The following is a 15,168-nucleotide window of genomic DNA, read 5'->3' as shown; positions in this document are numbered from 1 at the left end:
AGAATTTCCTTGTTACCAAATAGGACTCCAGTGAATAAGAAGAACAGAACTAGATTTCTATTTGAACCCATCTTCATTCTCTTCTCCTTAGTGCTTCAGAATGCCACATAAGCTAAATCATCACATTAGCTACACTCCACTTCCAGAATACCTTCCTGTGTATTTGTAGACATGAACCAAATGGAAAGACACAAATCATTCCTATGTGTCATATTTTATTCCCTCAAAGGCTATTGGAACTCTAGTTAATCCAAAGTTAGGCTAATTTTGATATGTTGGCAATCACTAAATATATTTAAATTTACAAAGGAAAGTGGGAATGACAGTAACCCCCAGGAGGAGGAAGAAAAGGAAGATAAGAAGAAAGAAGGGGGTGGGATGAGATGGACAAGAAGAAAACATATGTCAAGAGGCATTGGAAGAACAACATAGATTTATAGCAAAATATTAAAGAAGTAATGGCATTTTACAAAAGGATTATTTTCCTAAAGAGTTCGTTCAAAGTATTTCATAGTCCATGAATAGAAAGGGTAGATACAGTCAGAATTGATTCAGATATTACACAAATCATATACATAATTTAAATTATGAGAGAAATAAATAGATTGTGACTTGTTAGATTTACTATTTTCTTACCTATGTTAAAGTTCAAATAGATATTTATTTAGGAAATCAGCAAAGGATGATGCAAAGGTTACCAGTCAGCTCAGGTATTTAAAAGAGGAAAAGAAAAAACCTTCAATTTTTTTTGCTATAATAAATACATAGTAATTTACTGAGAACTTGGTTCTTCAAACACTCTGTTAATTCATGTGTTTCAGGTGTGTGCATATCTTTATCCTTAAGCTGTGGGAATGATGAATAGAAACTTCGGTGTTGCACTTTTTGGCTCAAATATTTAAAATTTCCCCATGAGCTGCAAATGTACCCCCAATATCTGGGAAAGAAATGGACTTAATGATTCCTATAGTTCCCACTAGTACCTAATGATTGCTCCAAGACTGTGACTAGGTATTATTTTGTAAAACTTTCCCTTATTTTTTCAAAAAAATTAGTACTTTATACTGTTTCCTATAATTTCAACATGCCCCAAAATTGGTGACTTCATTTCTTCTGCTACTTCATTGTTCTTATGTTACTTCATGATTCTCAATATAGTTATCATTTTAAATGATTGTTATTCTCTCTAAAATAGAGACTGTATTTTTTTATGCCTAGTACCTATCTCAAGGCTTGGAATTTACAAATTAACCCATTGTGTATACTGAGCAAGACCTATCATCTCTGTGGCTCTCACATGTCCCCCACCCACAGATTTCCATTTTTTCATTTAGTGTATGAACAGAGGGGAAACCTTCTAGACTTAGAAAATTGCAGACATAAAAATTACATTACGCTTTTGTTATTTAGATTGTCAATATTCCTTTGCCCCTCTTCCTTTCAGAGAAACATATGGAATTTTCTTTTAGAGCGAAAAAAAAGGTTGTCTTTAGGCCATACAAGCTTCAAGGCTACACGGATTTGTAATGTAGACTCTTTTAACCAGCTTTTTTTTGCTCTTTTTTTTTTGACAACTATCTCAGGAAATACCCATAATGTCCTCTCTTCTGAACAGTTGAATAGTAATTGATACAAGCAAGGAAGGCATGCAGGTTCAAAACACAAGGGTGATAGTCCGGTAAGGCAGTATAGTGATAGTTTCTTATAGCTGTGACTACCTCCTTTGTGGTACCATTCCTGTTAATTGTATTTTAATATAGCTAATCAAAATAAAATAAAAGATTCCTCATCTGGACAGAATGAACTATTTTAATTTAAAAATTTGCCAACCATCCTTAGGTTTACTACAGATGCCCTTCAGCTTGTAGCAAGAAAACCCTGGTGCCTATATCTTATTTCAAAATTAAAGCAAATCTTCAGGTTATTTTTTTCCATCTCATTTCCTCCTCACAGTTACAGAATTCACGGACACTTGTGAATTGCTTCTTTCTTCTCCTCATCACCCAGGGATCTCATCCACATGCTATTTACACCTTTGCTCAGATCATTATCTGATTTGACAATCACTCTGTCTGCTAACCAGAGGTCTCAAACTTATTATCTTTTTGTCTGTGTTGGGACTGACCATTGGTGCCTCTAGAAGGCTAGGTGCTTGATGAGAACTGTGTAGAGTGCATTTGGCATGGCAGATGCTGGTGTGCATTTTGTGTCTATGAATGGGAAAAATGCATGAATTTCTTTTTAAGGTGAAATAAATATTCTTTCAGCCAAATCCTATCAGGTTTTACTTATTAGATTTTTTTTTGTTTTGCTAGTTTATATTTGACTCTGTTCCTGACCTTTAGGGTAAAAAGACAGAGATGGGTATTTTATAGTCCTCATGGTATGCAATTCACTTGGCTGAACCTCATTTTCCTTATAAACTGCTGACGTTGGCATCCAACTCACAATTAATAAAGGAAACTTAATAATGTATAATAAGTAAAGTACAATAAAGAACATTAAGATGAGACTATAAAGAAAGTTTTCCTGGAACTAACTCTTGTATACAGGTTGGCCTCAAACTCACAGAGATCTGCCTGCCTCTCCTTCCCAAGTGCTGGGATTAAAGGTGAATGCCTCCACCGCCTGACTCAAGAAAGACTTTTCTAGATAGAAGTACCTACTAAATGTAGAGCTCTAAAAATTAAGGCAAAAACCATAAATAAAATTAAAGTTGCAACATCAAGAGGCAAATTCTAGTGGAAAAATATAAATTTTGCATACCTAAATATAATATAAATAACAAACCAATTAAAAATAGAAACTATTAGGGCTGGGAAGGTTACTAAGTGGCTAGGAGTACACAAATAACTTGCAGAGGAACTGAGTTTGTTTCCTGCACCCAGGTCATGTGACTTCAAGAGTTGTGACACCCTCTGCTGGCCACTGTTGGCACCTGCAGTTATGTGTGCAGACAAAACACAGCCACACAATATAAAAATAATAAAAAGCAAAATAAAATATGTTTTAGAAGATATTCTTTAGAAAGTAGGTTTTGGTAAACTCAAGTGCCAAATTTGAAAATGTTTTAACTATAGATTTATTATTCCTAGAAAATTTGACTTCTGAACTTTATGTTGACTTGTATTGATGTAGATCCAAGCTCTCTCAAAATTCATCCAAGTTTTTCATTATGTGAACCTATTTTCAAAGTATGACCAAGACCACCCAGAAATTCTTCCTATTCCATAATGTCCTAATTAGAATTAAAAACAAACAGGAGGCCAATTTTGTAATTTTTAAATTTTGTCTCAAATTATCCAATATCTATTAGGACTGTTGTTCAAAGCACCCTTCTATTAGATAGAGTTTCATAATTAGATTCCCAATATTTTTAAACACATTGAAGAGAATTCGTATTCAGAGCCTATGAGTTAATGTTTTAAAGAATTCATTCTAATAATCAGTGATTAATCATTCCGCCAGATTGTTTAATCTATTTGATTCCCCTCATTCTCTTCCATGGGAGTGGAATAATAACCATTAGTTGTAGAAGTGTTGTGAATTGTACGGGATATACCATTTAAGGCAGGACAAGGTATAATTTTGAAATCACACCAATCCTCTGTCTCCATTTCCACAGAATTTGTGAACACTGCTACTTAGGCCAAACACAAGCCTTTGAGGACTTGCCTCCTCACATACCAGCCTCGTAGGTGGTGGCGTGTGCTGTCATACTCCATGTGCTAGACCTTCTGTTCTTCGTCACCATGACCGAGAACTCGTACATCGTGTTAGGCTTGAGGCCCGTTGCTGTGTAGCTGAGAGAGGCTGTGTCTTCTGACTATACAAACCAGAAATAAGCAAAGAAATAAAACGAATGAACTGTCAATTCAGTAAGTCAAAACATGTAAACCAAGTAGCTAATGAGTCAGCTAAAAGTAAATAACAGTTCAAAATAACAGAATAGCTAGGCCCCTTCTGTGCCAGTCCATATACGCTGACTGCTCATACATATGAGATTTATTCATAAAATCAGGCAGTGCTTTGTTCTAAGGGGAAGCCAACTTGGTTAGTTCCCTGTTCCCCTGAGCACAGGCAGAAGACAAATTTTATTTCAACCCCATTTCAAGACACTTTCTATTTGAACCCGAATTAAATTCATAGCTTTATCATTGAAATCTGGATCTGGATGTTAGTATTATATATTTTGTTAGTCATCATAATTTTCATCTGCAAATAATTAATTTAGTAGCATTATAGTGAGTAAGATATTTAAAATCAAGACCTAGTTTTAAAGTTTGAGTGCTTCCGAATACTTATTGATCAAGCAGAGCACGAGTGTGTCTTTGTGACATGTTTTCTCCCTTTTTGAATATTTCGTATATACAGAAACATGTATAGAAAGATCAGCAATTAGCCGGGCGGTGGTGGCATACACCTTTAATCCCAGCACTCGGGAGGCAGAGGCAGGCAGATCTCTGTGAGTTTGAGACCAGCCTGGTCTACAAGAGCTAGTTCCAGGAGAGGCTCCAAAACCACAGAGAAACCCTGTCTCAAAAAAAAAAAAAAAAACAGCAATTGATCAAAAAAGAATCGGCAACTGGATTAAATAGTAATACAAGGAAATTGCATTGTAGAATATTGTATTTGGTTTTGAGTCCTTTTGCTGCATTATAAACAAGTTTAATTATTTTGGTAGAAAATAAGTAAATTGTATCTTTCTTGCTTACTCAAAGAGCAAAAATGGTAATAAAGAAAAAGCAGGCTAGTCTCATAGGTAAAAACTTATTTTCCACATGACCTGGCTCATTTAAAACTATGCAAATCTCTTAAAAACTTCAATTTCTGCTTACTACTTATATCTTTGTCTTTTCCCAAGCTAAATGCTTCCTATTGCTTCTATATTTAAATATGTGTTGGGTATTTACATCTGGAAAAATTAAAGCCTTTTCCCATTGGTTGATGATATAAGTGTCTCATTATTACTGTATTATGGCAAAAATTGTTAAATCGAACAGATATTATAGGTTTGGCTATGAAAATCCTACATGTTTTTTTTTACAACAAATAAAAATTAAAAGACACTAATAACATTTTAATGAAGTATTCATTCAACCTATCAAGTTAATAATCTCAGAAGCATTTATCGAAATGCTTTCTCTAGACACTCATAGAGAGCTATTGCTACAATGAATGGCTAAACCTCAAAATACTTTGGAAAATCATATATGGTTGCAGTTGTAAATACAGGATAGCTGGGTAATACCTCTCTGAGCTCAGAAGCTCCCATCTTCTTTTCTATAAGTTTCAGTTAATATGACAGACTTTATATCGTCATTTACTGTGTGAAGTAAGTGAAGGAAAACAGTGTTTGGCCTAGAGCAAGTGCTAATAATTGCTATCTATAATACATTAGACATTGTTTCATGTCATTTTCATTACTTTAGCAATATTAAATTTTAACTTGAGTTCTATCTTGGGGAAGGGGACCGAGTCTTACATGACATCCCGTATTCTACTACATTCACAACAAATCTGCTAAGCTCTAGGTAACCGCCAATAATTATATTTTTAGTGGAACTCATGTAAAACAGTATGTGATTAAATAATTGTATAATAATTAAATTGTATAATAATTGTATAATAATTGTATAATAATTAAATGAAGTTCATACTTTTATAGGAAAATCAATATAGGAATCTAAGTAATCAAAATATCATTTTCAGAATTATTGTCCAATTTGAGAAAGTGAGACTCAGTAATATGACAAAACCACAAAAGCATCTCTTGAAGACATGTGATTTGAAGTCCCCTTGGCCTTAAAATGAGTGTGTCTTGCTTATTTCATTAAACTATTATGGAACAAAAGATTTAATTTAGATATGAACATTATTTTAAAAGCATAAAGTACAAACTAAGTCGTTTATTATTAACAACTTCAATATTTATGATATTCTTTCTCATAGACCTGTCATCCTCGTCATTTATTCTTACTGTTCAACTGCCCAACCCTTTAATAGAGACCTCTTCATCTCAGTGTACAGGAGTAGATGACTCTGTGTGTGTGTGTGTGTGTGTGTGTGTGTGTGTGTGTGTGTGTACTCTGCATGCGAAGAGGGCTGTTTGTAATAAATTAAATAATTCCCTTCATCAGAGAAGGCCCAGTTGAAATCTATTTGCTTGGTCCTCAAATTCTTTGAGAGTCTGAGTAATTCCATGTCTGATGTACTAGTCATTTCACTGAAATTATTTGCCTCAAAAAATGTTGGATCTTGTTATTCAAATGAGGCTAAAGAAAATCATCAAAATTTTATTTCATATTCTGGCAAAAGTTCCCATAGCCATTCTGCAAAATGAATATATCTACAAAGTTATGAATGAACATAACAATTTTAAAGTGGGGAACAGTCTTTTCTGAAACTAAACTCAAAACTGAGCAATCTATATGTAGAGATACTTCTTAATACTCTCATATATTCTTTTTGTTTTCTTTCCTGATAATGTTATCTTTATTTATGGCTCTGCTGAGTCTGAAATCTAATATTGTAAGGAGATAGGTACTTATAACATATCTTTTATCAATAATATTTTATGGATTTGGTTGAGGACTTGCCTGGTCTACCAGGGCAGCAATATCAAAGAAAACTTTTATTATTATTATTATTATTATTTATTGTTTCAGCTAAAAGTTGACTTATCATAAACCACAAAGTTCTGACCACTTAAAAGATAAAAGGCACTAAAGCAACTGCAGCATGACTGCACACAGAGGCAGAATCATAAAACCAGTGTAATTTTGCTCTATTTCCAGTTCGGGGGCCAGAAATATCCCCAGACAAGTGCATCTCCCAAATTTCCAATGTTTTGCAATCAGATTAAGGAACACAGTAGTTCAGCAGGAGGAAGGCAGCAAAATTCTCTTTAGCAATTCTTCCTGGGGAGTGTCAAGAAAAGCAACAGGAGTGGGTATGAGGAAACGAAGAGCTAGGGTTAAGCTACTGGATCCCTTAGTTTTGGAATAACATTTACAATCTTCTTCACTTTATTTTTAGAGAAAATCTCGTATTGTAGCCCAGACTTGCCTCAAACTCTTGCCAATCCTCGTGCTTAGTACCCTGGATGATGAGATTTTACCGTCAAACTTCATTTCCATTCCCAGTTATTGCCTTGGAAACTATTAACTTTCAGCTGTGTAACCTTACGTGAACCATTTATGGATTGTTTTCCAAGGATGTATCTATTAAGATAGGTGCATAAGGCATTGCAAGTTGTACATATTAAGTAAGCAGAATTAAAACTTTATTTCAGAATAATGATCTAGGAGTGTTATAGATACAGAACAGGAGTTTGTTGATTCTTCCAGTTTGTTGAGACTGTCTACTACTTAAACACATCCATGCATTCTTGGGTTTAGAAGGCTATGCATATTTCTTTGTTAGTAACTCTTTGTTTGAATTGCCAAACTTGGGCAGGAAAGATGGAAAAGTGAAATGACAGTCTCTTATGTGTCACTAGCGATCTCTGGGGACCAGTATGAAAGAATTTGGAAATGAGTATGAGCAGGAGGCTGCTGTAACTCAGGCTCACTTAAAGGATTTTCCTTGCAACAACAGGAAGATGGTTTCGAAGCTAAATAAGGAACTCAGTGTTAATGCCTTGAAATATATTTCTAGGGTGCTATAAAGTGTCTTCACATCCCTGACCCTCCCCGCCCCCCGTTGTGCCCTGTATGAGTGGGTTGTGCAATTAATGGACAGCAATCTAGTTTCTGAGTCAAGGAATCATATCATAATCTGTTCAGGCGCTGGTCGTGGAGCCCTTCTATTTCCAAAGGAAAACGACTTTCCTGTGGAAAGCAAAAGCAAAAGTCTGGTGCGAGCAGCATCTGGTGGGACTCAAACATCTTTTTGCAGCTCGTGATATTTTCCTACCTTGCTTTTGTTGATTTCCAAAGGCATAATTTTTCTTAACTAATTAGATATTCAGCTATTAAAATGCCTTGCTTTGGTACTGGAAAGTCACTGTAGAAAAGTGGTTTATGGCACACCAGGAAACATGGAACACAATGCACCAAGCATATCAAAGATAACTTTAAATTTCGCGCAGTCAGTTTGATTTTCACCTTGTACTTGGCACTGGTAGAAAAGCTGGTCCTCCACCGGACAGTGTAAAGCCGCACGTCAGATGTTTTTTGGTTCTTCGGGACAGAGTTGTCTGCCCAGCTGACCCTCACAGCCTCATGGGTAAGAGCCACAGCCTGTACACCTACTGGTGGGAGCATGGGGGTGGAGACGTCTGGGCCCGAGGTGGGGAAATCATCAAGCAAAGGATAATAGTCAACGGGGTCAGTGGGATCTGGGTTCAAAACCCACCAAATGAAACCAACGAATAAATGTGTAAACAAAGAGTTAAAATAAATACCAGTGGTAACACATCACAATGAGTTAAATGCATGGCAAGAATGATGAAAGGGAACATGAGAAGAACAGAAAAAATGCAATTAATTAAATCATAACATATAATAAGCACAGTATTGCTATGTTAAAATAACAGTATTTCTTTATATTTATATCTAATTAGATTACATATCTTAGAAGTTCAACTTGTTTGAATGTTACACATTGTTTCTTACAAAGTCTTGTATGATACTTTATCAGGTCCATGATTTGTCAATGATTTGAAGTAACAATAAAAATGACATTTCTGATTATTTTTCCGGAAATGGAAATGAATGCTATTGGATACCCTAATATTTGTCTTTATATCTGACTTTATTGGGGTTTTGTGCTTCTTTTACTATTATCTAGGTTATATCTCTATAAATATTGTTCAGTCAACACACGAACTATAATGAAAGAGCCTTGATATATATCTTTCTTTCTATCAATGCACAAAACCAGAGTGATGAGATACGCAGGGTCACGTGGGCCAACATACATCTGTCGTACTATAATTGTGTGTGAGATGGCACCTGGTAAGCACGTATTCTTAGACTGTAATATTAAACTCTAATGAAAGTGCTCATCTTCCTGTATTTACACACACGTATTCACACACACGTATTCACACACACGTATTCACACACACACACACACACACACACACACACACACACACACGTTAGTTCCATTTTCAGTCCAGTCAGGCGTTCCTATGTTACATTCCTGATTCAGAAACTGCAAGTTCAGTGGGAAAAAAACACACATCAATGGATAGGAAGACAAATTAACTCCTCCAAAATAATGAGATTTCCACGGAGATATGAACGTGCTTTGACCAATAACATGACTGGAATCTGAAGAATGATGTGTGGTTTGACACAATTCTCCAAAACCCTTACACCTATCTCCTGCTCGGACGACCACAATTTCAGAAGCTTACTTTGCGGCAATCATAATCATTCCATTTTGAGACACTCAAATTTATAGCTAACAGGTTGAAAAAACGACCTTTACGTGATGCAGTAAGGAATCTAACAAAAAATTGAAGCTGACAGCACAGCTCTAAGACCGGACATTTGAAGTCATTTAAGGGAATGAGATCAGATAAAATGTAGAGGAGTCTCAGTAGCAGCTTATACAGTTTATGTTTTTAATAGCCAAGTTCAAAGTTGAGTGGTTGTTGGCTGTTCTGTTGATGACTGTCTCCTTTCTTTGAATTTCAAATTCTCATCTATTCATCATTGTGTTTTCCAACGAATTATTTAACATGTTACTGGGTTACTGGTTTGTAGTTTTGGAGAAAAGATTTTAAAAACTAAAGACAGAAACAGAACAAAAGGGGGGGGAGAGAAAGAGAGAGAGAGAGAGAGAGAGAGAGAGAGAGAGAGAGAGAGAGAGAGAGAGAGAATATGATAGATTTGGGATTAAAATTTAATGTCAGAGCCCAGGGTTTCTGTATTCCTTTTGATGTCTCTTTTTATTTAGGGCCCCTTTAAAGCCAAAGGGATTCTTGAAATGACAAAGAGCAGGAGACGCTGCACTTCTACAAGGGTTTGAATCACACAGCAGGTCGGTGTAGCAGGAAAAGGTGCTTGTGCTGAAGTAAAGCAAGCACTGCCTTTCACGTTTCTATCCTTGCCTGACTTTGGGAGAAGAAATTGATGCACAGAGGAAGTGTAGTCCCACGTATGACCTGCTTTTGACTTCTCCACATCATGGGCTACCACCTGTGTCATAACTTTGTTCCATGTAGTTCATGCAAACATGGTCGCTTGTGTGCACCTTTGTAATGCTTTGAAGTCAAGTGATCATGTATTAGGAAATGATAATAGTCAATCCAACTAGTCTTGATTTTAAAAAATAAAATTGGTCATGATTATTATTTATTGAGTGTTTGAGGGACAATTACAGAATAATCCTACAGTATTTAATGCAGTATTTTCTGTTGTGATTTTACCTATTGACCTAATGTGATCCAGAAAATTCTGCCAATGGCCAAGTTTTATTTTCTATCTTAGGGAACAAAATTTATTTTTAGTTATTCTCTATGATAATCCCTTTAAAATTTTGGTGCATAATGTAATAACAATATGCTCTGTGGCTTCTATCAATATAAACTACATAATTAGTTATTTTAACATTTATTCATTTTTTTATGACAGCCAATTTCAATCATTCAGTGGCCATGAGAGCTTTGTCCCCACTATAAGGGACAGAACAGATAAACAACATCTGCAGTATAGCAGAGCATTCCAGGAGACAGCGAGCAACAGTGGAAAAACATGCTACACATATTACAAGCGCTCTTTGATTCCCTGACCAGGAATTTCTTAAATAATTGGATGCAAGCATTCTTTTGCTACTAAATCGTTCTACTTCAATGTTTCTTCCTCTGCTAGGATGCCTTATACGCTCATGAATTTCAGAGGCACATGAAGATGTACATGTTTATGTGAGCATACATGTGAATGAAAATATATATACTATGTAATATTATATATACATATACATATATATGTGTGTGTGTGTGTGTGTGTAATTTTGCTGAAGAAGAAACAGACAGTCCCTAACATAGTTTGCCAATCTCTACCTTTAGTTACTCATTTGATATTGGCATTAAAATCGATAGTTTGCAACTGGATTGCAGGTCGTTTAGACCTCACTAAAATGATTCCAGAATAAATTAATTCAAAGTGTGTACTTCATTAACTCCTGATTATTCTTTGCCCCTTTCCTTCTCCAGATGGAAAACAACTTGTTTTCACAATAAGAGATAAAGATAATTTTCCCGTGTGGGGCCAAGCTGAAAGTTTCAGTCACTTGAACTCTTATTCCCACTCTGAGAAAAGACTCCAGAATTCACCAAAGGCTACCAGCACATGATTCAGTTGCTCCAGGCTTGATGGTTATGCTAGCCTAATGTTTTCATTGCTTTCAGTATATTTTGTGTTTACTTTTTGCTGGATTCTTTCCAGGACTTCTCATGGGAATATTTTGCAACAACTCAAAGATAAAGAATATTTTTTACATGACAATATGACACATTTATTGATAAGAGATTCTCTCAGAGCCTTAGCCTTTGATTCCATTTGTTTGCCCTTTGTTCTCCATGCTGTGTAGAAGCATAAAAATAATTCTCCTTCCAGGAAAAGAGTATATTCTTTATTGTGAAGGGGCTGCTTTATATATTCCTCTGCAACCCATCACCGACTTTTCTTCAATAATAAATTTCCTGACATAATTTACAACTTGAGCATCATTTCGTTTCTCTGATCCATTAGATTCAGAATTATAACATGAAAATAAAACTTGTGTTATGGATCACTGGAGTTTGAGAAAACACCGTGGCAATGCCATATGCTAAGAATTAAAAACTGACAGCAAATGCCACAGGGAAAGTTGTTAATAGCACAGACTCTTCCTTCTGCACAGCCTACCTTCAGTTTATCTGAACTCTGCCCTCTTCACTTACTGCTCTCATGTTGCACTGGAAAACTGACTTCCGTGTTTATGCCCGGTAGGTCATATTCATGAGATTTAAATTTTGTAATAATAAAAGAAAAGCAGTGAAACACTGGCCTTGGTGGAATCATGTGTCACCTGATCATAGTTCAATGTCAGTTTGACAATGAGAAACTTCTTAGTTTCCTCTTGATGGGCAGTAAGGAGATGGCATACACAAGGTTAACCAGGGAAATCACAGGTGCAGGCATAGTACCTTATATCCCCATAAACCTCACTTTTGGGACAGTCTGAGAGAAAAATCCCAAGTGCTCATCTATTATTCTGTATCTTAGTTCCAAGTCTAGAGCTCAAGGCACAGCATTTTTCTAACAATGAAGGTGATACTTCTCTTAGGAAACAGTTTCCAGCCTCATGTTTATTCTTTTTGAGTATTTATAAACACCTTTGGTGGCTTAGCAAAAGATCTTGTTTCAAATGATAGCTTCCAATTTTGTATCTTTTTGGGGCGTGGAGAATGTCAGACTTTGAAACCAATGGTCAACGATTCAAGGATTCTGAAATAACAACTTCACTTTTTTAGAACACCTGGTTAACAGTAAGCGATAACATCTTTGGAGACTGTCCGAAAGATAAACCCTTGTCAGTATAGTCTGGGAATGGCAACTGAGGACTTTCAAACAAACTATACAAACTTCAAGTAAATCTAGAAAGTAGTAATATTTATTATCTACCCATTCATGCATCCTCATCTGAAATCCACACTCCAGGGATTTTTCTCTCTGATGCTTGGTATTAAATCTGAAGCTTGCCCTCTTATGCCTTCTATTCTAATTAAAGTGAATGCTTATGGCCAGTCAAATGAAGTTGGAAGGATGTGGTTTTCTGGGGGTGTGGGAGATAGGCACAAAGTATTAATTGAAGACATAAAGCTTATTTTTGTCTAAGTTTTAGACAGGTTGTTGGGAACAATATTTTTAGGAGCAATATGGGGTTGTGATTTTTTTTCTAGGTATCTACATACTTTGTTTTTGAGCAATCATAGCATTACTAACAACCTCCATCAGTGACTTATATCTCTCTCAAAACTGCTTCACGCTCTTCTGCCCTTTGGTCCTTGTTTGCTGACTTTCTATTTAAACTCACACAGCCATTCTTTAGACAATGAGCCTGGAACCAGTCTTTCCTTTTGTGTCTCGTGACAGATGACCTATACCCCAGTTTAGGATTTGTGTTTGTGATTTGGACTGATCCAATCAACTGCAATGTGCCAACTTAACCTTGTCCCCTGTCTACAGGTTCATGTTGAGAGAAACAAATGCCCACTGAATAATTAGAACCTCGATCACAAACTTCCTGCTCAAATGGCAATGTCTGAGACAAACTGGTTAGCAGAATGAAGAAACATAACAGGGCACCAAACTAGAAAACATCTTAGATGTTGGTGAAGGCAAGAGCGAAATTCTCTAAGTCTACACACTAATGTATCGAATAAATCCTTGCCATTCATTTGGAGAATGAAATAATCAAAAATAATGTGTACATATGTGTACATATATTCCTGATAATTTCATGCATTCATTTTTAAATAGTTCTCTTTTTAGAATTTTGCCCTTTCTCACCATAATCCAAGCACTGGTCACCTTGTCGCAAGGGGATTGACGATGGGTGCATACCTGTTATGGAGCGTGTCGTGGCACTTTCATAAAGAGGCACACCTTCTCCTGCATTGTTGAAAGCTTTTAAGGAGATTACATAATGAGAACTTGACTCTGAAAACAGAAACAAATTGGACATGTGAATTAGTGTATTGAAATGCCTATGGCGAACATTCCCTGAAAACAAATTTAATATAATGTTTTAAATGAATTGATGTTTGAAAACGAGTGGGTTGGATTCTGGGAACTACCCGCTCTAATGGAGATAGAGACTTTCGATCTTCCTGAATCCTCACATGAGCAGGGAATGCATAAGTAGGTGGGGAAACAAGAACATTTAGACACACTGTACAGGATAGATGATGATGTTTGCCCTTATCCCTGAAACACAAGTTTTTGTGAATTATCAGCTGCCAGCCCAGTGACCCAATGTCAGCCTTGTCTGTGTCATTCAGAACCAGAAGTGAGTGAGCATCAGACAGGAAATGAGAACAACCCTAAGAAACTTGGACATATTAGCACAGGGAACAAATACAAATACTTGGAACTGACAAGTGAAAACTCCTCTCCAGGACAGGACCAATTATAGTTAAATTAAATTGACACGACCCTAAGAAACCCGAGAAGAGGGAATTTGAGTTGAAGAATTGCCCACGTGAGATTGTCGTGTGATAATGTCTGTGAGACACTCCCTTTATGGATGATTGACATGGGAGTATCCAGGCTATTGTGGGGAACAGTACAACTCAGGCAAATGAGACTGAGTTGTATAAGAAAGTTGATGAGCACGAACCAGAGAACCAGCTAGCAACCAAGACATCCCCAAGGTGTATGCTTCAAATTTCTGCTTCAGTTCCTGAACTGACTTTCCTCAGTGATGATGAACTGTGAACTGGAATTGTATGTTGAAATAAACACTTCCTATAGATGCCTTTTTCACGGTGTTCATCTTATAAACATAATGAAAACAGAACAGCCCCCGAGCTAAGAATGACTTGGAAGAAGGTATCAAATATCGGGAACTCACCAAGGCCAGCTGGCCTGGGTCTGAAAAAGCATGGGATAAATCCGGACTAGCTGAACATAGCGAACAATGAGGAATACTGAGAACTCAAGAACAATTGCAGTGGGTTTTTGATCCTACTGCACGTACTGGCTTTGGGGGAGCCTAGGCAGTTTGGATGCTCACCTTACTAGACCTGGATAGAGGTGGGCGGTCCTTGGACTTCCCACAGGTCAGGGAACCCTGATTGCTCTTGGAGCAGATGAGGGAGGGGGACTTGATTGGGGAAGGGGGAGGGAAATGGGAGGCGGTGGCGGGAGGAGGCAGAAATCCTTAATAAATAAATAAATTTAAAAAAAAAGAAAGTTGGTGGGGAAAAGCTAAAACACACTAAGCAGAGTCCTTAAAGAAGAAAATTTCAAACGGAAACAATAAACACAGAAGGATACATTTCATTTGTTGACTTAATCTTTAAAAATGCAAATAAAAGCAATATATGATTTATCAGAGCAGAAATAGAGCATCATCAATTTTTATTAAAGCAATAGCTTATGAGACCGAATTATAGTAATTTATTTTTTGTTCTAGATAAGAAAATACAATTAAGGATTTTCTAGA

At 36.3% G+C, this 15,168-nt stretch overlaps 1 protein-coding gene across 1 annotated transcript in view; it reads right to left on the bottom strand.

Moving 5' to 3' along the window:
- Dcc (DCC netrin 1 receptor) overlaps positions 1 to 15,168 on the bottom strand; it is a 1,030,120-nt gene that overhangs the window by 100,040 nt on the left and 914,912 nt on the right. Inside the window, exons 16-18 of the mRNA XM_075968336.1 lie at positions 13,566 to 13,661; positions 8,109 to 8,341; positions 3,688 to 3,826 (exon numbers count right to left, since the gene is read on the bottom strand). Coding sequence (XP_075824451.1) covers positions 3,688 to 3,826; positions 8,109 to 8,341; positions 13,566 to 13,661 — 468 coding nt within the window. The remainder of the gene's footprint in view (positions 1 to 3,687; positions 3,827 to 8,108; positions 8,342 to 13,565; positions 13,662 to 15,168) is intronic.

Source organism: Microtus pennsylvanicus, chromosome 4, assembly GCF_037038515.1.
Source record: "Microtus pennsylvanicus isolate mMicPen1 chromosome 4, mMicPen1.hap1, whole genome shotgun sequence".
Lineage (NCBI taxonomy): Eukaryota > Metazoa > Chordata > Mammalia > Rodentia > Cricetidae > Microtus > Microtus pennsylvanicus.
This window is presented reverse-complemented; position numbering and strand designations above follow the sequence as displayed.